This window comes from Odocoileus virginianus, unplaced genomic scaffold (genome assembly GCF_023699985.2).
Source record: "Odocoileus virginianus isolate 20LAN1187 ecotype Illinois unplaced genomic scaffold, Ovbor_1.2 Unplaced_Contig_3, whole genome shotgun sequence".
NCBI lineage: Eukaryota > Metazoa > Chordata > Mammalia > Artiodactyla > Cervidae > Odocoileus > Odocoileus virginianus.
In genome coordinates, this window is record NW_027224320.1 from 1,731,838 (window position 1) to 1,759,690 (window position 27,853).

The 27,853-nt window shown below is 54.4% G+C and overlaps 2 protein-coding genes across 9 annotated transcripts in view; one reads left to right on the forward strand and one right to left on the reverse strand.

The window, feature by feature from the left end:
- The window catches only part of EFCC1 (EF-hand and coiled-coil domain containing 1), a 28,432-nt gene extending 22,918 nt beyond the window's left edge, over positions 1-5,514 (reverse strand). For 2 of the 3 annotated variants that reach the window (XM_070463461.1, XM_070463462.1), the window contains exons 1-2: positions 4,601-5,514; positions 3,072-3,355 (exon numbers count right to left, since the gene is read on the reverse strand). In XM_070463461.1, coding sequence (XP_070319562.1) covers positions 3,072-3,355; positions 4,601-5,281 — 965 coding nt within the window. In that variant the 5' untranslated portion in view covers positions 5,282-5,514. The remainder of the gene's footprint in view (positions 1-3,071; positions 3,356-4,600) is intronic. The other variant, XM_070463460.1, reaches the window with a different exon arrangement.
- A 4,295-nt stretch (positions 5,515-9,809) lies between these two features.
- Positions 9,810-27,853, forward strand: part of CFAP92 (cilia and flagella associated protein 92 (putative)) — a 35,158-nt gene continuing 17,114 nt past the window's right edge. For 3 of the 6 annotated variants that reach the window (XM_020872478.2, XM_070463513.1, XM_070463516.1), the window contains exons 1-8: positions 9,811-9,960; positions 10,511-10,796; positions 16,977-17,167; positions 18,004-18,208; positions 19,339-19,470; positions 20,328-20,403; positions 21,595-21,716; positions 26,131-26,277. In XM_020872478.2, coding sequence (XP_020728137.2) covers positions 10,532-10,796; positions 16,977-17,167; positions 18,004-18,208; positions 19,339-19,470; positions 20,328-20,403; positions 21,595-21,716; positions 26,131-26,277 — 1,138 coding nt within the window. In that variant the 5' untranslated portion in view covers positions 9,811-9,960; positions 10,511-10,531. Of the gene's footprint in view, positions 9,961-10,510; positions 10,797-16,976; positions 17,168-18,003; positions 18,209-19,338; positions 19,471-20,327; positions 20,404-21,594; positions 21,717-26,130; positions 26,278-27,853 lie in introns of all 6 variants that reach the window. The other 3 variants (XM_070463514.1, XM_020872472.2, XM_070463512.1) reach the window with 3 other exon arrangements.

Sequence of the window (27,853 nt, forward strand, 5' to 3'; positions counted from 1 at the left end):
AAGACGGTGGATGGAGGTGCTATGGGAAGCACCCTTTCTATCTTCAAACACACAAAAGTGCTGGAGAAAACCTTACCATTTAGGAGACTGCAGAGCCAAGGTCACAGATTAGAAGGGAAGACGCCTGGCTTGTGTGGGGAGCGGGAGGTGGAGGAAAAACGCCCCGAGGGGTCAGGACTGGGGTCTGAGGCCCAGGTGGCTCAGGGACAGGGGACCTGGCTGCTGTGTGAGGACAAGGAGGCCCCTGCAGGAGGGGGCGTCCAGGGGCCGCCTCATGCACAGACGGGGGCGAGAAAACCCCACCAGCTGCTTCGGGATGCTGCCTAAGGTGTGGGGCCGCTTCTCACCAGCTGTGTAGTCAGAAACCTGGAGCTAAGAAATGCATCTAGAAAGCAGCCCAGATTCAGGCCCTGGTGGGGGCAGAGAGGGAACACCCCCCATGATTGGGGGGCCCTCCAGGGTCCTGACTTCTGTCAAAGCTGGGCTCAGGGTGGCCATCCCCGTCATGACGGGAGAACTGGACGGGCTGGGGTTACAGCAACGCCAGAGAGATGAGAGGAAGCAGCTTCCCCGAGAGACGAGAGACGAGAGACGGGGCGAGGCCTGGGGAGGGAGGAGAAGGCCGGCTTTGAGAAAGAACTCACAGCAGTTCCTCCTGAGCAGCAAGCGGCTGAGAGGGCACCTGAGGAGGGGCTCCGCCGGGGAAGGGGTCTGGTCTGGAGCCGGGAAGCTCAGCTGCGTCCCGGGCCCCTCGAGCTTGGTTTTGTGACCAGCGTTCTTGGCTGTTCCGTCCCCTTCCCCTTCCTTGCTTCAAGGATAGAGAGTGTCGGGGGCAAGTCAGCCTGCAAACCTGCAAGCTCTGACTACAGAAAACAGACAGAGGAGGTCTGCTCCCGGGGCTGGGCCGGGAAATAAGTGACAGCCATCACCGAAGCCCCGTAGGAAGGCCACTGTCTGGCCCCTGGTTTCCTCATCCCCTGGGCACGGCCTTTGGAGTCTCTGCAGCATCTGGACCCTTTTCCCTCCTAAGGTGGTGGTTTCGTTGCTCAGTCGTGTCCAACTCTTGTGATCCCACAGACTGTAGCCCACCAGGCTCCTCTGTCCACGGGTTTCTCCAGGCAAGAATACTGGAGTGGGTTGCCATTTCCTTCTCCAGACGATCTTCCCGATCCAGGGATCGAACCAGGAGCCCCAGTTTTGTTTGGGATATCAGCATCACCTGACTCTCTTGCAGGTAGAGGCAGCCACATGATGCAGTTCTGGCCAAGGTGAAGGAGGTGCAAGTTCAGGAGGGAGAAGCCGGGGTGGGGGGGCCTCTCCCTGAATATCAAGGCAAAGCCAACTACCAGAAAATCCTCCTTGCTCTGAATGTCCCTGGTCCGTCTTATGCCTGGATAGCAGACATGAGGTCTGGAGCTGCAGCAGCCATCTTGTAACCATGAGCCAACAACAGAGGAGGTGAAGTGGAAAGAAAGAAACAACCCAGGCTGTGGGGTCAGACAGACCTTCCTTTTCCACTTTCTGGCTATACGGCCCTGGTATGTCACTTAACTTCTCAGAGCCTCACTTCCCACAGTCTGTAAGATGGGGCAGAACCCTTGCAGTCTTGAGATGATTAAATTATGCATTGGCTGTGGATCCAAGTTTTGTCCTGTAAAGAGCTACATGAATGTTTGGAGTTACTTTCACAATCATGCTGTAAAGGACAGTTACTTTGGGGCAAAAGAAAGAAGAGACCCTTTATTTCTCTTCTTGGAGAAAGATCCAAGGCTGGACACGGGCCTTAAGCCCTGCTCCCCAGCCGATCAGCTCTGCGAACAGGAAGTGACTATCCAAACATTTGGAGCTGCAGGAGGCTAGCTCAGAGCGGGCCTCTTGCCTCCAGCATTGTGCTTTCTCGTGTCCCCACGGAGGGCACCTCGGAACTCAAGGACAGATTTTGCCCGGTGAGAAACTAGGTTCAAAGCCACCCCTTCTGGCTGCCCCGCCTGCCAGTCTGGGCCAGACCAGCTTCCTTTCTGGCTGGAGGCGGACAGCAGCCCCTCCCTCCTGCCTTCCCCCCGCTGTCACAGCTGTATCACAACAGAGTGACTTTTTTTGCAGTCTGTTCCTGTGACCCCCCCCGAACCTTTCCGTGGCTTCATGCTCTCCCGACGGAAGGCTGGCGTCCTCACCGTGACCTTGGTTGGCCCGGTCCCTGCCTGCCTCACCCACCCTCTGCCTCCAGCCACTCTTAGTTTCTGGCCGGAGCCCAGGTCCCTCCTGCCCCGGCGCTCTGCCTACACTGTTTCTGTTTTCTGGAGCACCCTCCCCTCCTCCCCTCCCTGGCCCATCTCACCAGGTAACACCCACCCCCCCAGCACCCTCCTCCTGCGGCAGGTCACGGCGCAGGGCGAGGATCTCAGAACGTCGCCTTCACAGTGATCCCCCTGCAGCCTCCCACAGCTGCTGCAGAGAGCCGGCGCTCAGCACATGTGGAAGGCACGCCCGGCGCCTTGGGATTTGAAACGGTGGGAGCTCTGTTCTCTGAGCACCTAAGTGATCCAGGCAGGCCTCACAGCATCTTCACAGCCACTCGGGTAGGCAGGAACCACAGTCTCCATTCCACCCAAGAGGAAACAGGGACTCAGAAGGGGCCAGTGACTTTCCCAGGGTGTCACATCAGAGGTCCTGCCGGGATTTGAACCTTGGTCCCAAGCCCAGCGTCCTGCCCTGGTGGAGCGAGCACAAGGGGTCCGTGCCTGTCTCTTTCGTCACCTGGAGAAGGGGGACATCGTGGTACCTGCCTCCCAGGTCTGGTGGCTGGGAGGACTCTGAGTTAAGTCAGCTCAGTGCTCAGAGGCTGGTCCATTTTAGGTGCTCGGGAACTCTTAGCTGTTATCATCATTAGTATTGCACTGATCAGTGCAAAAACAGGCCCATGGGTGGATGGATGGATGGATGAGTGGATCCATAACACGTGAACAACAGGGAAGCATGAGAACGAGTGGGAAGGAGGAAAGCGCCGGAGAAGGGGAGGGGGTCCCCGACCCCGGGAGGGGGTCCCCGACCCCAATACCCGCCCTGCTTACCTGTAGCGCCTCAGCTCGCCCTCCAGCCGCCGCAGCCCGCGCTGCAGGCCGGGCACCTGGCGCGCCAGCGCCTCGAGCTCGCGGACGCGCCCCAGGCTGCGGAGCACCATCGCCCGGGCCTCCTCCGCGCGCCGCCGCACCTCGGCCTGGCCCCGGCGCAGCCGACCCGCGTCGGCCTCGGCCGCCGCCAGCGCGCCCCGCGCTTGCCGCAGCTCCCGCGCCGCCGCCTCGGGCTCGCCGCGCGCCGCCTCCTGGGCGCCCGCCTGGCTCTTCCAGAGGCCGACCTGCCGGGACAGGGCGGCAGGGCGGGCGGTGAGCTCCTCGCGCGGGACCCAGACCCGGCTCAGAGCGCGCTAGCAAACCCTCCGTGTGAGCTCGGTTAGCCCACACCCTAACTCTGCTACGATGGGAGCTCGCATCGTCCGGTGGTAATGGGTGCCCCCGGGTAATCGATGCGGGCCACCGAGGCCCAAAGCTCGGGCTCTGTTCTTTGCGCGGTTCCAGTGAGTCCCCAGACTCTTCTCCACCCACCTCCCGCTCTTGGGGCGCCCCGCCTCCATCCCACAGAGGTGGTCCTCTCTGCGCGGTCTCAGGTGCATCTTCCGGGCCCTCCCCACCCCTAGCTGCCAGGCAGTGGCTCCTTAAGGGTGGGGTTTTCTTCTGCAGTGTCTATTGCTGTGCCTTCAGGAGACTAAAATAGGCCCGGCACACAGTAGGTGTTCGGTAAAGACTTAAAGAACAAATGATCCTGGACGAACTTACTCCACATAAAAAGAGTACCTCCCCGCCCCACGCTTTGCTTCTGGGATGCCCATCGGCGTGCCCTTGCCTTGGCCACTAAAATCTGCGCCTCGACCCCTGTGCGCTTCGGGTCTCTCCCTACCCCTCGGGGCTGTGCCCGGGCCGCGTGGGGAGCAGGCAGCTCCCTCAGAGGCTGTTCTGGGCCTCGTCTGATCCCGCACCTCTTGTCATCCCCTTTGGCACAAGGCTGGTGCTCACAAGGCTGACTGAATTGCAGATGCCTGCCCTGGGTCCGTGCCTCTGTCGGCGCCTGGCCCCCGCAGCGCTGGGTGGCCTGTGCCTGCCCGATTGACAGCGTGACGCTATTGAGCACCGGGGTCGCGAGGCCTGGCCCCGAGGCAGGCCCTGCAATGTCTGTTGAGTTGCCCGTAGACCCGGTTAGGCAGGGAGCTCCTTAAGGGCGGGACAGAGTCTTCCTCACACCTTATCTCCTAGGCCTGCCGGAAGCCTCTAGAGCCTCTGAGACCGTCCGGGTTTCCTGGAAGGGTCCGGGTGTGGATCAGAGGGCAAGAGGAGATGCGGTGCGGCTGAGGATGGTTTCCTCAGTGGGACTGGGGTTTGGGGGTGGGATGGGGTTGGAGCGGCTGGGAGGCAAGTAGGCTCAAGCCAGGAGGACTGCCCCCTGCTCGTCCCCTCCTGCCCAGGAGGGGCTCTCGGCCCGCCGCGGTCGCCGGCCCTCCAGCCCGGTCCTTACCCGCCACCCCCTTCCGCCCCGGCCGCGGGCGCACCTGCAGCGCCAGGCAGCGCGCGTCACTGCTCTGCAGCGCGGCCCGCAGGTCCTCCACCAGCTCGCGCAGGTTGCTGTTTTCCTCCTCCAGCCGCGCCAGGCGCTCGCCGGCCGGGCCGCCGTCGGGGCCGGCCGGGCAGGCAGCTCGGCGGCGGCGGCGGCGCGGCCGGCGCAGGCGGATCTGCGTCTCGATGTGCTCGCTCAGAGCGCCGCGGGGCAGACGAGGCCCGGCGCGCGTGCCGAAGTAGCCGCAGAGGCGCGCGTGGAACTGGCGGAAGGTGAGCTCGGGCGGCTCCGCGCGCAGCGCCAGGCGCGCCTCCTCCTCGGCATCCTCGTCCCCGTCGGCGGCCTCCTTAGCGGCCGCGTCCCCGGCGATCACGTCCCCAGAGTTCGTGTCTCCGGCGGCCGTATCCCCGGAGGCCTCCCCGGGGGCGGCAGCCCCCTCGACGCTCAGCCCCAGCACCGCGCAGAGCGCGCGGAAGTCGGCGCGGGGCAAGCGGCCGGCCCCTCGGCAGTCCAGGTGGTGGAAGACCTCCTGCAGATACTGGTCCAGGCCGGTGGCCAGCACCACGATCTCGTTCTCCACGCCGCGGTCCAGCCCGTAGTGGTGCGCCAGGGCGCTCAGGAGCCACTGCGTGCGCCGCGCGGGCCGCCGGTACGGGTCACTCGCCGCGCCTTCCATGCCGGCTTCCGCGCCCGGGCCGCTGGCTCCAGCGCGGCGGAGCGCCCCTCCTCCGGTCCCTCCGCCCACCACTTCCAGGGGCGGCCTCCGGCTTTCCCGAAAGGAGGGGCTTAGCGGAGCCGGCGGCGTCTAGCGGCGGCGCTGTGTTTACTCGCGTGGGCTTGGCGGGGGCTGGGGAAGGGGACCCGGCGGCCCCGAGGTCCCCGTGGGGCTGCCACGGCCTGGCCTCTCTCCGGATCTCGGGGCGTTCCTGGCGCCTCCTCTTTTCTTCCCACTCCGGGGTCTGTCCTCTTTCAACTCCCTCCTTGTGCAGAGTGTGCCCCAGGTGGGGGTGGGCGTGGGTGCAGGATGGAAGCTGGGGGGGCACTGGAGGGTGGCAGCCGGGTTCTCTTGCTGGGGGCGTGTCCCCACGCCCACGCGCCCCTCCACCCTTCTAGCTGAAAATCCAGGGGAGCCCGGCTAGCTCGCCTGGACCAGCATACCCCCGTAGGTGCAGGGAGGCCCCTCTTCGTCAAGACAGCTTCTGGGTCCCCAAACCGACTTCTAGCTCCACCAGGGCGGGGGCACGGCCCTCGCGTGGTAATGAGCCGGGAAAACCAACCTGAGAATGAGGGGATGCCTTAGGGTGGTCCCGGTGGATAGAAACCCATCTGAACCAGAGCCTTGCTCTCTAAGCTCTGGGTGTGTTGGGGCCGGGACGGGGTAGGAAAGCTGAGGTCTTCTTTCTTCCCAGCCCTTTGTGCCCAAGAATGGTGAGTTGGTCCTGTAACCAGAACCGTTGACCAATGAGCTGGGGGGTTAGCCAATCAGGTAGCTGTCTGGCCAGACATTTTCTCTGATGCATTAGATGTGGTGGGTTTGATCCCTGGGTCAGGAAGATCCTCTGGAGGAGGAAATGGCAACCCACACTCCAGTATTCTTGCCTGGAGAATCCCACGGACAGAGGAGCCTGGTGGGTTACAGTCCACGGGGTCGCAAAGAGTTGGACATGACTGAGCGACTAAATAACGACAGTTTGACACAACGTTTTACCTCAACTCCACATCTCGGTTTCTACCTTAGAAAAACATGCGCAGGGTGTTCATCGTACTGTCGTTTGTAACAGTGAGAAACTGGAGACACCGCCCTCCCCAGGATGAACGCCCAGACAAGGATGCGTGAGAAAGTGAGTGGTCGCACTCTGTGTACAGTGTAACCGTGACATCACGGCGAACCTGCCCAAAGCGGTGCTAAGTATTTTCTCTGCGGTCATGTGTGTGTAAGTACATAGAAAAACACAGAGGAGTCCGCAGACAGATTCAGTGGTTATTTCCAGGGGTTGGAGGCATTTGGCTTTCACTGTAACATCTTCCTTTTTCACAGGGCAGTGTATTTGCTTTGCTTTGCTTTTTTTTTTAAGGGGGAAAGACTTTCTTTACCATTTACAGCCCACAGAGTGCACCCATTTAAGGTATATAAATAAATGGCTTCTGGCATGTTTGTAGAGCGCAGAACCATCATCGCAGTTTCGCTTTATCTTCGTATTTGGCTGCACCTCCGTGTCCCCTGCACCCTCCCGCGCTGCCTCCCTCCCCAACCTCCTTGCAGTTTCTCTGACTCACCTCAGGGCCTTTGCATCTGCCTCCCCAGGTGCTTACAGCCTGCCCCTCACCTCCAAGTTCCTTGCGGCAAAGTCACCTCCTCTGCCAGGCCTTCGGTGACGTTGCAAGCCCTCTGCACCCCTAACAGACTCTCTCGCCTGCTGTGTCGGTCTGTCTGCCTGTTTGACAGACGCTGGCGGCTACGAGGGTAGGGACGTGTGCCTGTCTGTCCACCCATCTCAGCTGCCTCCCCACGGCTGTCTCTGGGCATGGTGTGGTGCTTTCTTTGCCTATAGAGGATTTAAAACTTTTAATTTTGATTTTTTTTCTATTTTTTTGGCCACACCGAGAAGTATTCAGGATCTTAGTTTCCAAAACAGGGATCAAACCTATGCTTCCTGCCGTGGAAGTGCAGTGTCTTAACCAGGGGACCACCAAGGAAGACCCTTTAATTTGTACTTTTAAAAGCAACCATCGCCATTTATTTGCAGGCCTGCCTCAAGGGCTGAGGTTCACAGGGCCAGAGATCCCATGTGGCCCCCGTGCCCAACACATGGCCTGGCATTAAGTAGGCATTAGTTACATTGTTTTGTTTGAACACATTTTTGTAGACGTGAACACACTGCTTCAGAAGGAAATCACAGGCATGCCTCGGATTCGAGCACCCTTTCACCCAGGGATGATGGAGTCCGCGAGATTCCAAATGTTGGTTGTTGGTTGGGTCCCCTAACTGGACTGTAGAAACTTCTAGGCTGGGAGTCCCACCGCCGGAGGGGTTGCTGTGCGCCTTTAGAACACTGAGTCTGGAACCTGGCTCTGAACTTCTGAGCCGTGTCTTGCAGACGAATCTGATTCAGTCTCATGCTAGTGCTGAGAGCTGATGACCCCGATGAGACTAACCCTGTTGCTGCAGCTGGCGACTGCTTTTGGGGAGGGAATCCTTTCAACAGTCAGTATTGAAAGCCTTTAAATATCTTGCCGGAGCCTGGCCTCTGCCCCCCGCAGCTCCGCGGGGGCAGGGGAGTATGGGGTGATAATGGGGGGCTGTCAGGCCTGTCTGTCTGTGGGGCTGTGTTACCAGGCGCCTCTGAAATCATTCCGATTGGACCCACCAGGCTTTTGTTTCAGATTCCAAGTGAGCAAACTCGGAAGTCTCCTGGGCTTTTGTCTGGGCTGGGGGATGGGCGTGTGTCTGTGTGCGGGAGAGGCCCTCGGAGAGAAGCGAGGTTTCTGAAGTCAGCTCGGTATTGTTTGAGCATGTCGTTCACAGGCTCTTCAAACAGCCCAGAAAAATGCTAAAAAGCAAAAACATCCCCCATCGTGCCAACAAGAGAACAGAGGTCTTCTGATGTGTTCTTTTCAGACATTTTCCATGCATTTGGGCATGAAAGAACTTCAGGAGTGATGGGATATTCTCTGTCTTCACTGGCATGGAAGTTATTAATACGTGACTGTTACACGTCAATGAAAGCGCTTACAGGACGTTTCAGTTGTACCTCCTTAAACTTGACTTAAAGAAATGAGTTGGGATGCTGCTGTCGGGATCTTTCTCTGCACATCAGCCATCTTCCCAAGCGACTCTGCCATCATTACCATTCCTGGGCAGCATTCTTCTCGAAGGTTGGTCCACGCGCCCACTTAGGACTGACCCAGGAGATAGACATCGTGGTGTTTTCTCTCCATTCCAGTAACACTGTCGATGGTTGACTCTGTCTCCGGGTGACTTATTGGCCAGCTGAGGGGCATGGATACTTTACAAGCCCTTGACATCGTCAACCTGTTTATCCGAAAGTGTGTGTTATCCTGCCCAGTCCCCTGGAGCATCTGGGATTGTCTGAGAGCTGTTGTTTTTGGTGTCGAAGCTTTTACATTTTTAAGAGTCTTGGTTGGGGAGTTTAGCTGAATGTTTAGAGATCGTTTTACTTCTATTAAAAATGGGCTCTGGATTTTCCTGGTGGTCCAGTGGCAAAGATTCTGCCTGCCAATGCAGGAGACACAGGTTGCAACCCTGATCTGGGAGGATCCCACATGTCTCAGAACAACTAAGCTTGCGTGCCACAGCTCCTGAGCGCCGCGACCACTGAAGTCTGCGCTCTGAAGCCTGTGCTCACGACAGAAGCCGCCGCAGTGAGGAGCCGGTGCACTACAGCCAGAGGGGAGCCCCCACTCGCCACAACTACAGAAAGCTCACATGGCAACGAAGAAAAAGCACAGCCACAAATAAATAAATAAAAAAATGGGCCCGAGGGAATTCCCCAGTGGTCCAGTGGCTAAGACTGGTGCTTCCACTGCCACGGGCCCGGGTTCAATCCGTGGTCAGGGAAATAAGGTCCCACAAACCGTGAAACCAACCTAGACAGCATATTAAAAAGCAGAGACGTTACTTTGCCTACAAAGCCACGGTTTTTCCAGTAGTCATGTATGGATGTGAGAGTTGGATCATAAAGAAAGCTAAGCACCAAAGAATTGATGCTTTTGAACTGTGGTGTTGGAGAAGACTCTTGGGGGTGTCCCGTGGACTGCAAGGAGATGGAGCCAGTTCATCCTAAAGGAAATCAGTCCTGAATATTCATTGGAAAGACTGACGCTGAAGCTGAAACTCCAATACTTTGGCCACCTGATGCGAAGAGCTGACTCATTTGAAAAGACCCTGATGCTGGGAAAGATTGAAGGCGGGAGGAGAAGGGGACGACAGAGGATGAGATGGCTGGATGGCATCACCGACTTGATGGACACGAGTTTGAGTAAGCTCCGGGAGTTGGTGATGGACAGGGAGGGCTGGCGCGCTGCAGTCCACGGGGTCGCGAAGAGTCAGACACGACTGAGCGACTGAACTGAACTGAACTGAACTGAACTGAGGGATCTTCTAGCCCAGCAGCGGCTGAGGCCGGGAGCCCCGCCCCCAGGAGAGCCCCGCCCCGGGGCCACGTGCGTCTCCTAGCAACCGTCAGTTAGTGAGGAGGCGGGTCCTGGGGCCTCCCTACCCGCAGGGCGCACAGCCTTCTCGCCGCGGCGGCTCTGCAGCGGCTGTGGGAGCTGACCGACGCCGCGGCCCGAGCCCACGTGACGGCCCAGCGTGCCCCCAAGCAGGTGCCGCAGGTACCCCTGCACAGCCCACCCACCCCGGCCCCCAGCGCATCCGGGCAGCCCCTCAGCCTTTTCCGGCGGCCTCCGAGGAGGGCGCCTGGGCCGCGAGCCCAGCACTCAGAGCCTGGGCGGGCCTGGCCCGGACGGTCCTCGCCCCCGTTGGCGTCCGCGGGCTGTCCCCGGATGACACGCTCACGCTGCGTGGGCACCGCTAACCCGAGACCTGCTCTGCGGGAGCGAAGGGGGCTCCCGGGGGGAGGCGACGCTGCCCGGAGCAGGCAGCCGCTGACGAGCTCTGGGGAAAAGACAGGCAGCTGGCAATGGGCGGGCGGGGCCGCCGCTGGGGAAACAGGCCGTGCTCGTTGGCATGGTTACTGACGGCGCCATGTTCTGAGTTTCCTTCCGTCCGTACTGGCTTCTCCGCGTGCCGGGCTGTGTCCGAGGCCTCGGCCGGTCGCTGGGGACCGGGCAGGGCACGCGACGAGCAGGGTGGGCCCCCTGCGGGGCGCCGGCTTCCCTTCCGGAGCCCTGGGGTGACCGCAGCGCCTCCCTTTCCTGGCAGCCGCCTGGCCCCCCCTGCAGCATGTCGCTGCAGGCCTGGGAGTGGGAGGATGAGGACCAGGCCAGCGTGGGGCCCGTGTCCTCCTCCATGGGCAGCGTTCACCAGTCCGGGAGCGAGTGTGAAGCCCACCAGTACCTGAAGGACAGGGCCCGGGCCCGGGAGTCGGACTCAGACCACCGGTGTAGCAGCGAGTCCTCGGAAAGGCCCGCCAGTGCCTTCAGCGCCGACGCGCCCCACATCGTCCCCTGCGAGTTCGTCATCGCTCTGGCCTTCCCGCTGACTTCGGGTAAGCGTTAGGGCAGAACTCCAGCCCACTCTGCGGAGAGGGGCGCACCACTGACCTTTTCCCACGAGTTTGAGGCTCCCCTAAGTGGGGTGGCCGATGCCAGGAGCAGAGGTCCAGAGAGAAAACGTCAACTTAGGGCCCGCTGTGGGCCAGGCAGGGAGTGGTGTCACAGACTGCACAGACTCAGTCCTCTCAAAGTCCCAGGAGGCTCAGTTCGGTCAGACAGTTCCCTCGCTTAGTTGTGTCCAACTCTTTGAGACCTCATGGACTGCAGCACGCCAGGCCTCCCTGTCCATCACCAACTCCCGGAGTTTACTCAAATTCATGTCCATTGAGTCGGTGATGCCATCCAACCATCTCATCCTCTGTCAGCCCCTTCTGTTCCTGTCTTCAGTCTTTCCCAGCATCAGGGTCTTTTCCAATGAGTTGGTTCTTCACATCAGGTGGCCAAAGTATTGGAGTTTCAGCTTCAGCATCAGTCCTTCCAATGAATATTCAGGACTGATTTCCTTTAGGATGGACTGGTTGGATCTCCTTGCAGTCCAAGGGACTCTCAAGAGTCTTCTCCAACACCACAGTTCAAAAGCATCCATTCTTCAGTGCTCAGCTTTCTTTATAGTCCAACTCTCACATCCATGACTACTGGGAAAGCCATAACTTTGACCAGGTGGACCTTTGTTGGCGAAGTAATGTCTCTACTTTTTAATATGCTGTCTAGGTTGGTCATACCTTTTCTTCCAAGGAGCGACTGTCTTTTAATTTCATGGCTCCAGTCACTATCTGCAGTGATTTTGGAGCCCAAAAAAATAAACTCTGTTTCAGTGTTTCCATTGTTTCCCCATCTATTTGCCATGAAATGATGGGACCAGATGCCATGATCTTAGTTTTCTGAACTGTTGAGCTTTAAGCCAACTTTTTCACTCTCCTCTTTCACTTTCATCAAAGGCTCTTTAGTTCCTCTTCTCTTTCTGCCATAAGGGTGGTGTCATCTGCATATCTGAGGTTATTGATATTTCTCCAGGCAATCTTGATTCCAGCTTGTGCTTCACCCAGCCCAGCGTTTCTCATGATGTACTCTGCATATAAGTTAAATAAGCAGGGTGACAACATACAGCCTTGACGTACTCCTTTCCCAATTTGGAACCAGTCTGTTTTTCCATGTCTGTTTCTAACTTGCTTCTTGACCTGCATACAGATTTCTCAGGAGGCAGGTCAGGTGGTCTGGTATTCCCATCTCTTTAAGAATTTTCCACAGTTTGTGGTGATCCACACAGTCAAAGGTTTTGGCGTAGTCAATAAAGCAGAAGTAGATGTTTTTCTGGAATGCTCTTGTTTTTTCAGTGATCCAAAGGATCCTGGCAATTTGATCTCTGGTTCCTCTGCCTTTTCTAAATCCAGCCTGGACATCTGGAAATTCATGGTTCACGTACTGTTGAAGTCTGGCTTGGAGAATTTTGAGCAATACTTTGCTAGCTTGTGAGATGAGTGCAATTGTGCAGTAGTTTGAGCATTCTTTGGCATTGCCTTTCTTTGGGATTGGAATGAAAACTGACCTTTTCCAGTCCTGTGGCCACTGCTGAGTTTTCCAGATTTGCTGGCATATTGAGTGCAGCACTTTCACAGCATCATCTTTTAGGATTTGAAATAGCTCAACTGGAATTCCATCACCTCCACTAGCTTTGTTGTAGTGGCTGGTGATGTTATTTATGCTTTCTACAGATGAAGAAGGGATTAAGGCACTTTTCCCCCCCATAAACTGATTGTTAATCCCCTAATTCTGTGTTTAAATGCAGATTCTCAGAGGTAATGGATCAAAATCTACTTGTAGATTTTCAATCATGGCCATTCTGATCAGTGTGAGGTGACACTGCATTGTAGTTTTGATTTTTCATTTCACTAATAATTGTGAATCATGGCATCCGGTCCCATCACTTCATGGCAAATAGATGGGGAAACAGTGGAAACAGTGGCTGACTTTATTTTTCTGGGCTCCAAAATCACTGCAGATGATGATTGCAGTCATGAAATTAAAAGACACTTACTCCTTGGAAGGAAAGTTATGACCAACCTAGACAACATATTAAAAAGCAGAGACATACTTTGCCAACAAAGGTCTGTCTAGTCAAGGCTATGGTTTTTCCAGTGGTCATGTATGGATGTGAGAATTGGACCATAAAGAAAGCTGAGTGCTGAAGAATTGATGCTTTTGAACTGTGGTGTTGGAGAAGACTCTTGAGAGTCCCTTGGACTGCAAGGAGATCTAACCAGTCCATCCTAAAGGAAATCAGTCCTGAGTATTCATTGGAAGGACTGATGCTGAAGCTGAAACTCCAATACTTTGGCCACCTGATGTGAAGAGCTGACTCATTTGAAAAGACCCTGATGCTGGGAAAGATTGAAGGCAGGAGGAGAAGGGGACAACAGGATGAGATGGTTGGATGGCATCACCGACTCAATGGACATGGGTTTGGGTGGACTCCGGGAGTTGTGATGGACAGGGAGGCCTGGTGTGCTGCAGTTCATTGGGTCACAAAGAGTCGGACATGACTGAGCGACTGAACTGAATGATTGTGATATATGAAGCATCTTTCCATGTCCCTCTTGGCCATCTCTGTGTCTTTTTGGAGAAGTGTCTATGTCTTCTGCCCATTTTTTGTTTGGGTTTTTTTTTTTTTTTCATATTAAGCTGTATGAGCTGTTTGTATGTTTTCAAAATTAATTCCTTGTTAGTAGAATTGTTTGCAAATATTTTCTCCCAGACCAAAATATCTGACAAAATATCAGAACCAGTCATCAACAGAACTACAAGGAGATGCTGAAATTAATCATCATGGGGGGATAGGTTGTCTTTTCATTCTGTCTGTGGTTCCCTTTGCTGTGCAAAAGCCTTTTAAGTTGAATTAGATTCCATTTGTTTGGTTTCTTTTTTATTTTCATCACTCTAGGAGAAAGATCCCAAAAAATATTACTGCAATTTATATCAGAGAGTGTTCTGCCTATGTTTTTCTCTAGGAATTTTACAGTATCTGGTCTTATATTTAGATCTTTAATCCATTTTGAGTTTATTTTTGTGTATGGTGTTAGAGAATGTTCTAATTTCATCATTTTATATGCAGTTGTCCAGTTTTCTGGCACCCTTATTGAAAAGATTGTCTTTTCTCCATTGTATATTCTTTCCTCCTTTGTTATCTATTAGGTGACCACAGGTGCGTGAGGTTCATCTCTCGATACTGTTTTGTTCCACTGATCTGTGTCTGTCTTTGTGCCAGGACCGTAGTGTTTGATCTCTATAGTTTGTCGTGTAGTCTGACGCCAGGAAGCCAGGTTCCTCCAGCTCTGTTGTTCTTTCTCAGTAATACTTTGGGTGTTCAGGGTCTTTTGCGTTTCCATTCAGATTTAAACATTTTTTTGTTCTAGGTATGTGAAGAATGCCATTGACAATCTGAAAGGGATTGTGTTGAATCTGCAGTTTGCTTTGGGTAGTATGGTCACTTTAACAGTGTTGACTTCCAATCCAGTTACAAGTGGTCTCTCTCTCCATCTGTGCTGTCTGCAGTTTCTTTCATCAGCATCTTATAGTTCGTGGAGTACAGGTCTCTTGCCTGCTTAGGTAGGTTTATTGCTGGGTATATCAAGCAGTTCTCCATTTTTTGACATGTCTTTTTTGTTCTCCTGCTTGAAATATCCCCCCATGATGATTAATTTCAGCATCTCCTTGTAGTTCTGTTGATGACTGGTTCAGATATTTTGTAAACTGTTTGATTAGATGTATACCATGTTCAAAACCGACCTATCTTTTTCTTGGCAAATTGAACTTTTTGTCACCATGTGTGACCTCCTTTATCTATAATGGTACTTTTTATCTTTGGTCTGTTCATACCATGGAATATGCAAAAGATACCTGCAAACACCGCCCAAAAGAACACTGGTGCTTATTTGATCACCTTCAACCTTCACATCTCTTGCAGCCTCTCTTAGACTTGTTTTTCTTATTTTGGCACTTGCTCCAAAGGCGTTTATAAAGTAGATCACTGTGCAGCTGCCCTTAAGAGACCTTTTGCCTGAAAATATTTTTACAGCATCAGTATCTTTGAAGAACCTATCTTTGGGTAGGTATAAAATTCTAGCTTCAGTGTTTTTTCCTTAAATACGTCAATATTTATGAACTTATCCATGAATGTTTATGCAAGTTGTTTGTTTTAGAAAAATGAGACCCTACGTATCCTATTCTACAACTTGCTTCTTAAAAATTTGATGGTGTATTTCAGATACCTTATAGGATATGAGCAGACTTGGTTTTACTTTGTCGTCGTTTGTTTTAAACACCTTTGTGTAGTAGTGTTCCACCCTATGTATCTCATTTACCCTACCCCGAGTCGGTGAACATGTAAGCTCTTTCCAGTTATTCAGTAGGAATCATTGTATGTACATTTCTGGGCATATGTGTGGGTCCCCGTGTAGCCTGAATTTTAAGAAGTGGAATTTCTGGGTTTAAGATGTGTGTTTATACTTTTTGGATTGTCGTTCAGTCGCTCAGTGGTGTCTGACTCTTTGCGACCCCACAGACTGAAGCACGCCAGACTTCCCTGTTTTTGACTGTCTCCTGGATTTTGCTCAAACTGATGTCCTTTGAGTCCGTGATACCATCCCACCATCTCATCCTCTGTCGTCCCCTTCTCTTCCTGTCCTCAGTCTTTCCCAGCATAAAGGTCTTTTCCAAAGAGTCAGTTCTTCGCATCAGTGGCCAAAGTATTGGAGCTTCAGCTTCTGTCCTTCCAGTGAATATTCGGGGTTGATTTCCTTCAGGGTTGACTGGTTTGATCTCCTTGCAGTCCATGAACTCTCAAGAGTCTCCTCCAGCACCGCAGTTTGAAGGCATCAGTTCTTCGGTGTCAGTCTTCTTTATGGTCCAGGTCTCACAGCTGTGTGTGACTACTGGAAAAACCATAGACGGACCTTTGTAGGCTAAGTATTGTCTCTGCTTTTTAATACGCTGTCTAGATTTGTCATTGCTTTTCTTCCAGGGAGTAAGCCTCTTAACTTTTTGGATAGCTACTGTTGCATTGCCCGCCTTTTTTTGGGTATATACTGTTACATTGCTCGCTGACATACTGTAGCATTTGCGAACCTGTGGGTAGGAGGTGAGAGAATGTCTGCTTGCTGGCCCACCGTGGCTTGAGTCTGAAGGCATGTCTGCGAAGTGCTGCCAGCTTCCTCATCACCTCCCCCTTCACCAGGCTTTCCCCTGCCCTGAGGACGGCTGTGAGAAGTTCATTCCTGAAGACCTTTGGAGGCACCTCCCTTGTACAGCAGCCTCCTGGGCAGTAAACCGTTGAAATTTTACAGTGACAGCTTTAAAATTGTCAGTTTTATAGGAAGCGGCTCAGAGGAAGCCTTATGGAGTTCCTGAATCATCTTCTCGTGGTGTGTTAAGACTCAGCCTGGAGGCTCCAGTGACGGTCAAGGGCAGGCCTGGGAGGCTGTGCCTCTTGGGGAAGCCCAGGCTCACTTTCTGTGTCCTGCCCTCCCCGCCGCCCCACACCTTACAGCTTCCTTGGTGAGGCTTTGGTGGACTCAGCCTGGAGTGTCTGCCAGCTCTAGCCCTGCATGACTCGCTGACGGCCCCTGGGGCCCCCCGACCCCAGGATACGCCCCCCGGGATACACCCCCAGGATACGTCCCCCTGGGATACGCCCCCCCCCAGGATACACCCCCCAGGATACGCCCCCTGGGATACGCCCCCCCAGGATACGCCCCCCCCAGGGTACGCCCCCCAGGGTACGCCCCCCCCCGGGATACGCCCCCCAAGGGTACGACCCCCCCGGATACACCCCCCCAGGGTACGCCCCCCCCCCAATACACCACCCCAGGATACGCGCCCCCCAGGATACGCCCCCCGGGACACGCCCCCCGCAAACCCCTGCTCTGTTGTCTTGTTCGCGCCGCTGACGTTACACAAACCACATCGCGCTATGATGTTTGGTTTTAACACCTTCACGGAGATGCTGACCTCAGAGTCATGAGCGGAGGACCCGACACATGTCTGCGCGCCGAGCGGGAGGCTGCACAGGGCACCCCCCTCCCCCGCCTCCGGCTCTTCTTGGGAGCGGGGCGTCATGGAGGCGGCTCTGCCTTCCCACGTGAGGTTAGGACGGGACTCACTCCATCTGTGTCCTCCAGGTCATAAACGGAAGTTTTCGAGTTTGGTTGAAAAATACAGGCGACAGCCTAAAACGGACAAGCCCGTGGCAAAGGTTCACCATTACTACCACATCGAGTACGTCCTCCTGCCCGACGACGGGGAGCCGAGAAGGGTCGACCTGCTGCTGTTTCCCACCGTGGCCAAAGTGTTCCTGGACTCGGGAGTGAGGGTGAGCGTGTGTGTGTGTCTGTGTGTGTCTCCGTGTGTGTGTGGCCTTGCCTGTGCTCTGATACCCGCGAGAAACAGGAGGGGCCACAGAGGACGCTGGCTTCCCCTGGAACTTGCTGGAAATTCAAGACCTTGGGCCCCACCCCAGATCTACTGAATGCAGTGTGCCTGAACCTAATAATAGCGACCCAAGGATTGTCTAAGCAGGTATTTTCAACCTAAGAATTTCTTTGGTGTTCCCAAAGTTTTGGCAGCTCTTGCTGTTTCTTTCCCGAGAAGGCAATGGCACCCCACTCCAGTATCCTTGCCTGGAAAATCCCATGGATGGAGGAGCCTGGTGGGCTACAGTCCACGGGGTCGCAAAGAGTTGGACACGACTGAGCGACTTCACTTTCACTTTCATACATTGGAGAAGGAAATAGCAACCCACTCCAGTGTTCCTGCCTGGAGAATCCCAGGGACGGGGGAGCCTGGTGGGCTGCCGTCTGTGGGGTCGCACAGAGTCGGACACGGCGGAAGCGACTTAGCGGCAGCAGCTGTTTGTTTGTATGTGTGCACGTGAGTCCGGGTGTCTGCTCCCGCACACGGCACACTACGCTGGGGCGGGGCTCGGGGTCAGGATGCAGAGCGCCTGGGAAGGACACTCTGCACGAATTGCTTTTCCTTTCATTTTTCTGAGGAACCCAGAGGCGCGCGGGCCCATGTTCACGGCGCCCATTTCCTGTTTCCCGACATGAGCTGGGAGCCGGGAGAGGTCGGGACATGCGGGCAGACAGCCGGCTCACCGTGCCGGCGGGCAGGTCTTGGCCCCTGAGAGTCCGCTGTCCTCTCACACAGACCGTCAGGCCATGGCAAGAAGGGGACAGGGTCTGGGTGGCGTGGACCCATGCTTTCAACATCAACGTGACCAAGGAGTTACTGAAGAAAATAAATTTTCACAAAATCACCTTGAAGGTCTGGGACACCAAGGAAAAGGTTTCGAAAAGAGTCAAGTATTATCGGCTAAAGTCTTCCGGGTTTATGGAAGATATGGGATCTTCAGGTACGTCAGGTGTCTGGGTTTGAGTTGAAACGGTCCCAGGACGTGGTGGCTTCTCACCAGCCAGCAGCAGAAAGCCAGCATCCCTTTGTTGGGTGCGTCTGGTTTTTGGGGGCCCGTGCTGGCGTCCGTCAGCACAGCGACACCTCTGTCCGCTCTCAGCGTTGGCCGGTGGCCGCTTTGAAGCCCCAGGTCGTGGCTGGCTCCTGCCGTGCCCTCCATTCCCGGCCACTGCTGCCCCCGGCCCAGCGCCTGCTTGGTGACCCTGCCTGGGGTGGCTCTCCTGGGGCTCCCTACCCTCACCTGCCTCCTCTCTCTGCACCCACGTTTTTTCCTGTCTCCTTTCTCCTGCCCTGCTCCCTGACCTTCCTGTATCACCCCTGACACCCTGGCGCTTGCCAGCTCTGCGGCTTCTCACGGCTGCCCAGTGTCTTCAGGAACCAAGTGTGGTGTCTGAGCCCAGTCTCGAAGGCATCGTGCCCCTGGTGCCCCGAGCCTTCTTTCTCATTGTCACCATCACCTGCACCCCAGGTCCAGCCCTGGTCCCTGAAGACACGAGGTTTCTCCGCATTGCAGGGCCAGCCTCGAGGCACCAGGGGCTCTTGGCCTAATTTCTTCTTCTCAGAGTGTCATCCATCCTCCATTACTGCGCCCGCTCTCACCTGTCTCTGCCGTCTTCTTTAACCTTCCCTCTCTCCCTCTGCTCTGCTCGGCTGCTGTCCGCCCACCCCCACTGACAGATGGGCGAGACCCCGAGGGGCGTCGCCCTTGCCGGGGATCGTCCTGCTTTTGGTAAAGGGTGGGTTCCCTGACCGCACGAGGGTGACGGAAGCGTCTGTAGGGTGGGCAGGTGGCGATGCCTTCCTTCACGTGCAGGGTGAGCATCTAACGCAGCCCCGGGCCCCCGCCTAGGGACCTGGTCTGGAGCAGCTGTTGCCGGCGAGGTGGGCGCGTCCTGGTGTTTGGAGGCGGCCCCCCCCAGCCAGCAGCTCCCCCCGGGAGGCAGCGGCCTCCCTGTCAGTGCTCCAGCGCGGGGAGAGGGACGCTCACCCGGTGGGTAAGCAGTTTCTGATAAGCAGTAAGTGTGTTCCTGATGAGCTGAGTCAGCAATGCTGTCTCCTCCTGTGTTCTAGAGGAAGTGAAAAATTTGGTTTTAAGTCAGAGAAGATTGTCTGAACAGGGCGTTCACGTCAAAGAGCAGCAGTGCCAGGAACACACACCAGAGAAGCTGGAAAAACCAAGAAGATCCGCGAAGCCAGCGCACGGTGAGTGGAGGCGACCTTCGTGGGTCCGCCAAGCGCGGACCCCGATGGGAAGGTGGCTGGCTGGGGGTCCCGGGTGACGCGTGTGCACTGGCGTTCGCGGGGGCGCCTCGAGCTCCGAGGTGGGTGTGGTCCCCCCACCCCGCAAATCACTGTTGTTGATTCTTTCATTTTGATCACTTACCAAAAACCCTTGTCTAAATGGAGACATGATATAGTTTTTGTTTGTTTTTTAGAAGAGTCAGTGAAAGGAGAAAAGCATAAGACGAGCAGGGAACGTGGTGGATCGTTGGGTCACCAGGAACAAGCCTTGCAGTGTTTTGGTCATCCTGTTAATGGCAGATGCTTTTGTTTTTGTGCTATGATTTTTTTTTTTTTAAATACAGATGAGGTTATTCTGGGTACATAATCTTCTAGTGTGAGATCATTGCATCACCACCTTCTATTTCCTTAACAACTTTCCGTAAGCTTCGTGTGTGGTGGCTTCACAGTATTTCCTCTGCTAGTACCGCTGTGATTTGCTTCGCTGTTCCCTGTCGGTGGGAACGAGGGAAACTCAGGGGTCTTTTCAGTAGTCTCCAGTGTAAACTGCTGAAGCAGCCGGGTGAACAGATGCTAGACTTTTTTCTTGTTCTCTGTGGAGTATTACATAAGGACTTAGAGGCCTTTCTTGCCTCCGTTTGTCCAAATCATCATAGTTATCTGTATATTCACTCACTGAGTCGTGTGTTATCCACAGACATTTTGCTGGATGCTTGGGGGCTGGCGCTGCAGGTGTGTCCAGGGCCCTTGTTCTGGGTGAGCGTGCGCAGGGCGGGCAGCTTGGAGACGCTGGCTCATGTGGTCGGCTTCTCTCCCAGCAGATACAGAAACTCTTCCTGGGAACCCCGAGGACCGAGAAAAGCTACTCAGGTCGGAAGAGCTTGCCACAGTCCAGTAAGGAGGGCCCCATGCTGTGTTTGGGGGTGTGGGAAGGGGGCCTCCTCCTCTTCTTGCCCCGCAAGCCCCCCTCCCAGAGTCGCGTGGCGTTTTGGTCGCTTCGCTTACCCAGGAGCTCATGCAGTCCAGGTGCGAGGCTCAGAACCGAGAAAGGCTCTCTGAGTCCTCTGAGCCCGTGATGGGCGTCAGGCCCCTGCTTCTGCCTGCAGTAGTGCATTTCATGTTATCTTCAGCTCCATCACTCTGGGGGTGGCATTACCATCTCCATTTTCTCCATGAAGGGACTTCGAGGCTAAGTGGTTGGCACAAGTTATAAAACTAAAATCCTTGGGAGGCTTGGGAGCATTAGTAAAGCCGGAATCCCAACCCATACCATTGGACAGCTGAGTATAGTCCACTGCGTCTCCTGATGGGAGGGCAGTTGTTCCTGGACCTCCTGGAGCCTCAGGGGGGAACCAGAGAAGGGGATTTCTAAGATGCTGTGGGGACCAGGGGGAGAAGGGAGATCCACCTGGTGACTTGGGGGGATGGGATGGGAAGGACCAAGAGAACTGTCTTGAAAAGAAATTGTACTGAAGTCCAGGAGCTTCACAACATGGCATTAGCTGCTTCTGTGCAGCAAAGTGACTCAGAGCACATCATTTAAAAATGTCAGTGAAGAGTTTTTTTTTTTCAGGAATTTATAGATTTATTTGGAGAGAATTGACATTTTTATATTATGAAGTTCCATGATCATGGTATATCTTTTCACCTAATTCTGTTCCACCTTTATGACATTTAATACGGTTAATTTTTTTTTTTTCTTGTAGATGTTGTGGATAATTCCTGTAAGTGAATTCCTGGATATTTTAGAGTTTTCAGTTGATTTTTTAAAAATCAATAATATATTTTTAATCATCATAATTGATAACGCAAGGTTGTCTGCAGAGTGGCAGCCTCATCATTAGCGGGAATTTGTTAGAAACGGGTCTCAGGTCAGCCAAGCCTTGCTGAACTGAAACCTGCATTTTATTCAGTAACAGTCCCTGGGGACTCAAATGCATGTTAAAATTTTAGAGGCAGTAGTTTAAAGGGAGGCAGTGTCATCTTTTTGAGAATCTGCTTGCATTCAGTCCAGTAAATAGATTCTTAGCTCCGATCCCTAGTTTGCCTCACTTTCCTTTATTTTCCTCTTTGCGCATTTTCTAGATGGGGTGATTCCAAACCGGTCGCTCCTTTGGGAGGGGCAACCACGACGGAGGTGAAGGAGCTAATTGAGAAGTCGTCATTCCTCAGCTTGATGAAACTGTCAGAGAAGCAGAAATTTCAGAGTAAGTCAGGATGGGATTTTGGAACTTTATAACATGACTGGACCTGAAAGAGAATTATGAAATGTTTCAAATTTGGAATTCTTCGATAAGGTTCCCATGTTAATCAGAAGTAAAAAATCCTTGTTGCAGTTTTTAACTGACACCGGCTGTCTCACCATCCGCCCGTTCTTTGCCACCAGTGTGTTGTGTGTATGAGCTTAGTCGCTCGGTCGTGTCTGACTCTCTGACCCCATGGACTGCAGCCTGCCAGGCTCCTCTGTCCATGGGATTTGTCAGGCAAGAATACTGGAGTGGATGGCCATGCCCTCCTCCAGGGGATCTTCCTGACCCAGGGGTCAAGCCCAGCTCTCCCACATTGCAAGTGGATTCTTAACCATCTCAGTCACCAGGGAACGGGTGACATGAAAATCTGTAATACTGACCAGAGACGTCCAGAAAATTAATCACACCTCCATGTGATCGATGCTGTGTTGGGTAGATATGTGGGCTGAGGCGTGTGTGGAGAGACTCTTTGGAAGCTGGGAAGGTGCGTGCTTCTTAGGGTGGAACCAGGGAAACTGCATCCCAGGTCCTAGGGACTGCTCTTGGAAGCGTGTATCTGAGAGTCAGGCTCCCAGCAAGGGTCCTCGGATCCCTGAGTCCGCCGCCTCCTTCTTGGCTTAGATTTCCTCACCAGGTTTTCAGCAAACCGTTGCATCTCCAGGGTTCCAGAGCCAGCACACAGGACACTTGCCCCCCGTTCCCCATTCGCTCGACTGTAACTGCAGCCGAGCATCTCCTTAACCCATCCCTGGGTCGGGAAGGTCGCCTGGAGGGGGCATGGCAGCCCACTCCAGTGTTCTTGCCTGGAGAATCCCCCCTGACAGAGGAGCCTGGGGCTACAGTCCATGGGGTCACAAAGAGTCGGACATGCCAGGGAAGTCCTGAACCTGCCTCTTTTCCTGTGATGTATTTGTGTCAATACATGCTATTTCAAGTCCTAAAAGATGATGCTGTTAAAGTGCTGCACTCAATATGCCAGCAAATCTGGAAAACAGCAGTGGCCACAGGACTAGAAAAGGTCATTTTTCATTCCAATCTCAAAGGCAATGCCAAAGAATGTTCAAACTACCGCACAATTGCACTCATCTCACACGCTAGCTAAGTTGTACTCAAAATTCTCCAAGCCAGGCTTCAACAGTATATGAACTGTGAACTTCCAGATGTTCAAACTGGATTTAGAAAAGGCAGAGGAACCAGAGATCAAATTGCCAACATCCATTGGATCATCGAAAAAGCAAGAGAGTTCCAGAAAAACATCTACTTCTGCTTTATTGCCTACGCCAAAGCCTGAAAGTGAAGTTGCTCAGTCGTGTCAGACTCTTTGCGACCCCATGGACTGTAGCCTACCAGGTTCCTCCATCCATGGGATTTTCCAGGCAAGAATACTGGAGTGGGTTGCCATTTCCTTCTCCAGGAGATCTTCCCAACCCCAGGGGACTGAACCTGGGTCTCCCACATTGTAGGCAGACGCTTTACCGTCTGAGCCACCAGGGAAGTCCTTTAGACAATGTGGATCACAGCAAACTGCAGAAAATTCTTCAAGAGATGGAAACACCAGACCACCTTTCCTGCCTTCTGAGAAATCTGTGTGCAGGTCAGGAAGCAACAGTTACAGCTGGACATGGAACAACAGACTGGTTCCAAATGGGGAAAGGAGTGTGTCAAGGCTGTATATTGTCATCCTGCTTATTTAACTTCTGTGCAGTGTACATTATAGGAAATGCCGGGCTGGATGAAGCACAAGCTGGAATCAGGATTGCCGGGAGAAATATCAGTAACCTCAGATACGCAGATGACACCACCCTTATGGCAGAAAGTGAAGAACTAAAGAGCCTCTTGATGAAAGTGAAAGAGGAGAGTGGAACAGTTGGCTTAAAGCTCAACAGTCAGAAAACTAAGATCATGGCATGTGGTCCCATCACTTCATGGCAAATAGATGGGGAAACAGTGGAGACAGTGAGCGACTTTATTTTCTTGGGCACCAAAATCACTGCAGATGGTGACGGCAGCGTGATATTGAAAGACGCTTGCTCCTTGGAAGAAAAGCTATGACCAACCTAGACAGCATATTAAAAAGCAGAGACATTACTTTGCCAACAAAGGTCCGTCTAGTCAAAGCTATGGTTTTCCCAGTAGTCATGTATGGATGTGAGAGTTGGACCATAAAGAAAGCTGAGCACTGAAGAATTGATGCTTTTGAACTGTGGTGTTGGAGAAGACTCTTGAGAGTCCCTTGGACTGCAAGGAGATCCAACCAGTCCATCCTAAAGGAGATCGGTCCTGAATATTCACTGGAAGGACTGATGCTGAAGCTGAAACTCCAATACTTTGGCCACCTGATGTGAAGAACTGACTCATTGGAAAAGACTCTGATGCTGGGAAGGATTGAAGGCAGGAGAAGGGGACGACAGAGGATAAGATGGTTGGATGGCATCACCAACTCGATGGACGTGAGTTTGAGTAGGCTCCGGGAGTTGGTGATGGACAGGGAGGCCTGGCGTGCTGCGGTCCATGAGGTTGTAAAGAGTCAGACATGACTGAGCAACTAAGCTGACTGACTGATGCCAGTCTGGCCCCTTCGCCCCCCTGGCCTCGCTGAGAGACGTTTGGATGGTCACTAGTTTCGGATTGCTGCCAGCAGCAGTGACCGTCCTCGCTGGGGCCCCAGCACGCGTGCAGGAGGCTCTGGGAGCCTGCCCTGCTGGTTCCCAGGTGTGGGACACACTCGCCGGTCACTCGGGAGTTGCTGCAGGTTCAGTCCTGGTTGTACCTCTTTGCCCTCCTGAGAGCAGCAGCGAGAATTCCCACTTCTCTGTGTCACCCTCGCTTGGTAGAGTCAGGGGCCCAGTGCCTGATTCGTGGGGTTGGGAGCGTCTAGGAGTCATTGTCCTATTTGTGTGTCTTCGTTTATGTTGTTCTGTTGGGTTGAAATGATTTTTCCTATTGATCCCAAGCCTTACTTTTTAGGGTCTTTTGAATAATTCTGCATAGTTTCATGCGCTGGAAGCACCCCAGGCTGGGATGTATCTTTCTGTTTCCCTGCACGTGGGCTGTCTGTCACATGTAGCAGATAGTCACCTCTTCTTCCCCAGCTTGTACCTTGGGGAACGGTTTAGAAACCTGTGCTCATCCAGACGGCAGTCTATAGTCTCCCACATATTCTTCTAATGGTTTTGAAGGTTTTCTTTCCCATCTTCAGTCTGCAACTCATTTTGAATGTGGCGTGAGGTGCCCAGTGGCTTAATTTGCCTCCACATGGATAGTCGGCGTCCTGAGTCACCGAGTCCATCCTCTCCCACTGATGTGAAGGGCTCCCTTGGGCCCCTGTCGCGTCCCCCTTTCTGTGTGTCTGTTCCTGGGTGTTTGCCTGGAAGGGTCTGTTCCATCGGTCTTTCTGCCACAGAACCAACAGCTTGTGGTTTTAGTCACCCAGGCTTCTGCGTCTTAGCATCTCCTTCTTCTTCCTGATCTGAGCTGGCTTCTGGGCTGAGCCGCTCACGGACGCTTGCCCCTCTCTCTTCGACAGACGGGGGGGATTGAGGCTCAGATTGGTTCCCCCTGTCTCTTCGACAGACGAGGGGGATTGAGGCTCAGATTGGTTCCCCCTGTCTCTTCGACAGACGGGGGGGATTGAGGCTCAGATTGGTTCCCCTCTCTCTTCGACAGACGGGGGGGATTGAGGCTCAGATTGGTTCCCCTCTCTCTTCGACAGACGGGGGGGATTGAGGCTCAGATTGGTTCCCCCTGTCTCTTCGACAGACGAGGGGGATTGAGGCTCAGATTGGTTCCCCCTGTCTCTTCGACAGACGGGGGGGATTGAGGCTCAGATTGGTTCCCCTGTCTCTTCGACAGACGGGGGGGATTGAGGCTCAGATTGGTTCCCCTCTCTCTTCGACAGACGGGGGGGATTGAGGCTCAGATTGGATCCCCCTCTCTCTTTGACAGACGGGGGGGATTGAGGCTCAGATTGGATCCCCCTCTCTCTTCGACAGACGGGGGGATTGAGGCTCAGATTGGATCCCCCTCTCTCTTCGACAGACGGGGGGATTGAGGCTCAGATTGGTCATGGCGCTTGCCCTGCAGGAGGCAAGGAGCTGGCTCTGGGAGTTTGAAGGCTCAGCTCCTGGGCCCAGCCGCCAGCCCTGCGCTGCGGTTAAGAGACACCGTGGAGGAGAACTTGTGTGTTTTCCGTGGCTGGTGTCATCATGGCAGGCTCTGGGCAGCGGTGGGGGGGGACCAGGACACCCCCTGATTTCCTCCTGCGTGTAGCGCCGGCTGGCCTGCTGGCCACAGGTGGACGCCACCGGGATGGGGCGGGAGCCTCTGCCTCCAGGGAGCCCTCCCTGATGCTCTTCCCTTCCTGATTTCACAGTTAAACGGAAAGAGTCGGACGGCAGGAGGAAGATGCAGAGAAGGAGGAAGAAGTCCCGAGCGGAGGAGGAGGTGGACGTGAGGCTGGCGGGCCACGGGAAGCACGGCAGCTTCTCCATCCAGCTGGAGGTCCTGCCGCTCCTCGCAGGTAGGCACCCCGCGTCCCCGCAGGCGGGTCTGCGACGGGACGCCCGCGGGGACCGTGCCCCCGCCCAGGGCGGTGAGCGTCCTCCCTGTTCAGGGCGGGACACGGGGGCACAGAGAGGCCAGACCGAGATAAGTCAGTGAGCAAGCGGGCCCAGGATTCCAACCCAGGTCTGATCGCAAAGTCCAGGCAAACGTGAGGGTGACAGACGGCCCAGCCTTGCCTGCGAGCGGAACTGCTGCTCTGTATGAACGCTGTTCCTAAAGGCGTCTAGTGCAGGAAGTGGGGAGAGGTAAGCCGCGCTTATGTGCTGCCGTTGGCTCCTCAGGACAAACTCTGACCCAGTGAACTGTGGGTGTTGCTGCTGGTGGTTTAGGGTGTGGTTATCATCATCACTGTTTTTTCCGTGAGGAATCCGAACTCAGAAGTCAAACAACTTCCCTGAGGACACACAGCTTAGGGGCAGAACAAGGCTTTGCGTCTTTTGCTCTGAGACATCCATCCCAATTTATAAACTAGGTTGATCGAAAATAAATAGGTATTCTCTCCATGTGTTTAGATGATGGAAAAAATTAGCTGATTGGGTCAAATTCTCTGACTTTGTCTTAAAAGAGTAACACGGAGGGAATCCTCCTCGTTTCATAGAAAGGAATCTCAGACTTACTTCACTGGGGGTTTTTTGACCATCGGGGTGATAGCTAGCGCCGCCTTCTGGCTGCTCTGAAGAAGCAGCTTAGGTAGACTCAGAGGGTCACTCTCCAGGTTCAGGAATGCTGCGAAAATTCTTGTTCCCATAGGCACTTGGGTTGATATGTTTTGAGGAAACACTTAACTTTACAGTTCGCACTTTCAGATAGATTTTTGAAGATCAGTTTCACCCAAAGTGAGTTTTCAGGGGCTCCTCGCGCACTGCCCGAGCCATGTCCAGGACGACCACGCCTCCACGCAGCCACCCGAGACCCCGCCTGGGGCAGCGTCTTGGGTTTCACGCTGCTTTGGTCTTGAACGCGAAGGAACCGCTGCTGCTGCAGGTGGGTGGGCCGCCGGGACCTGCCAGGCCGGCTCCTGACTTCGCAGTGAGGGGAGGGGGCCGCCCGACTGGAGACACACCTGCTGGAGGGACGTGTCCGCCAGGTGAAGCTGAGAGGTGTGGGCTCCGCTCCCCATAAGCTCTGCCGTGATGGCCTTGTACACGGTGACAGGGACTGCAGGAGTGACACGCCGGCTGCGAATTCTGGCTCAGCCGCTTCCCAGCAGGTTGCCTGCTTCTCTGAGCCTCAGTGTCCTCATCTGTGAAATGGGGACAGTGACTCCCTTCCCCCCAGGGGTGTAGAAAGGATCACAAAAGATGCTGTGTGTGAACGGCTCTGCGGGGAGCCCTGCACACGGCAGGATCAGACAGGCTGCTGCTGAGGAGGTTGCTCCTTTGCCAGGACGTCTGCTGACGGGGAAGCTGTGCCCACGGCGCCTCCAGCAAGGGAAGCAGAGAGACCCTGCCCCCCGGCACCTACGCCGGTCACAAGTTGCAGATGGCCGCGGCTCATCAAGCCGAGTGTAGGTTTCTTTTCCCATAAAATAT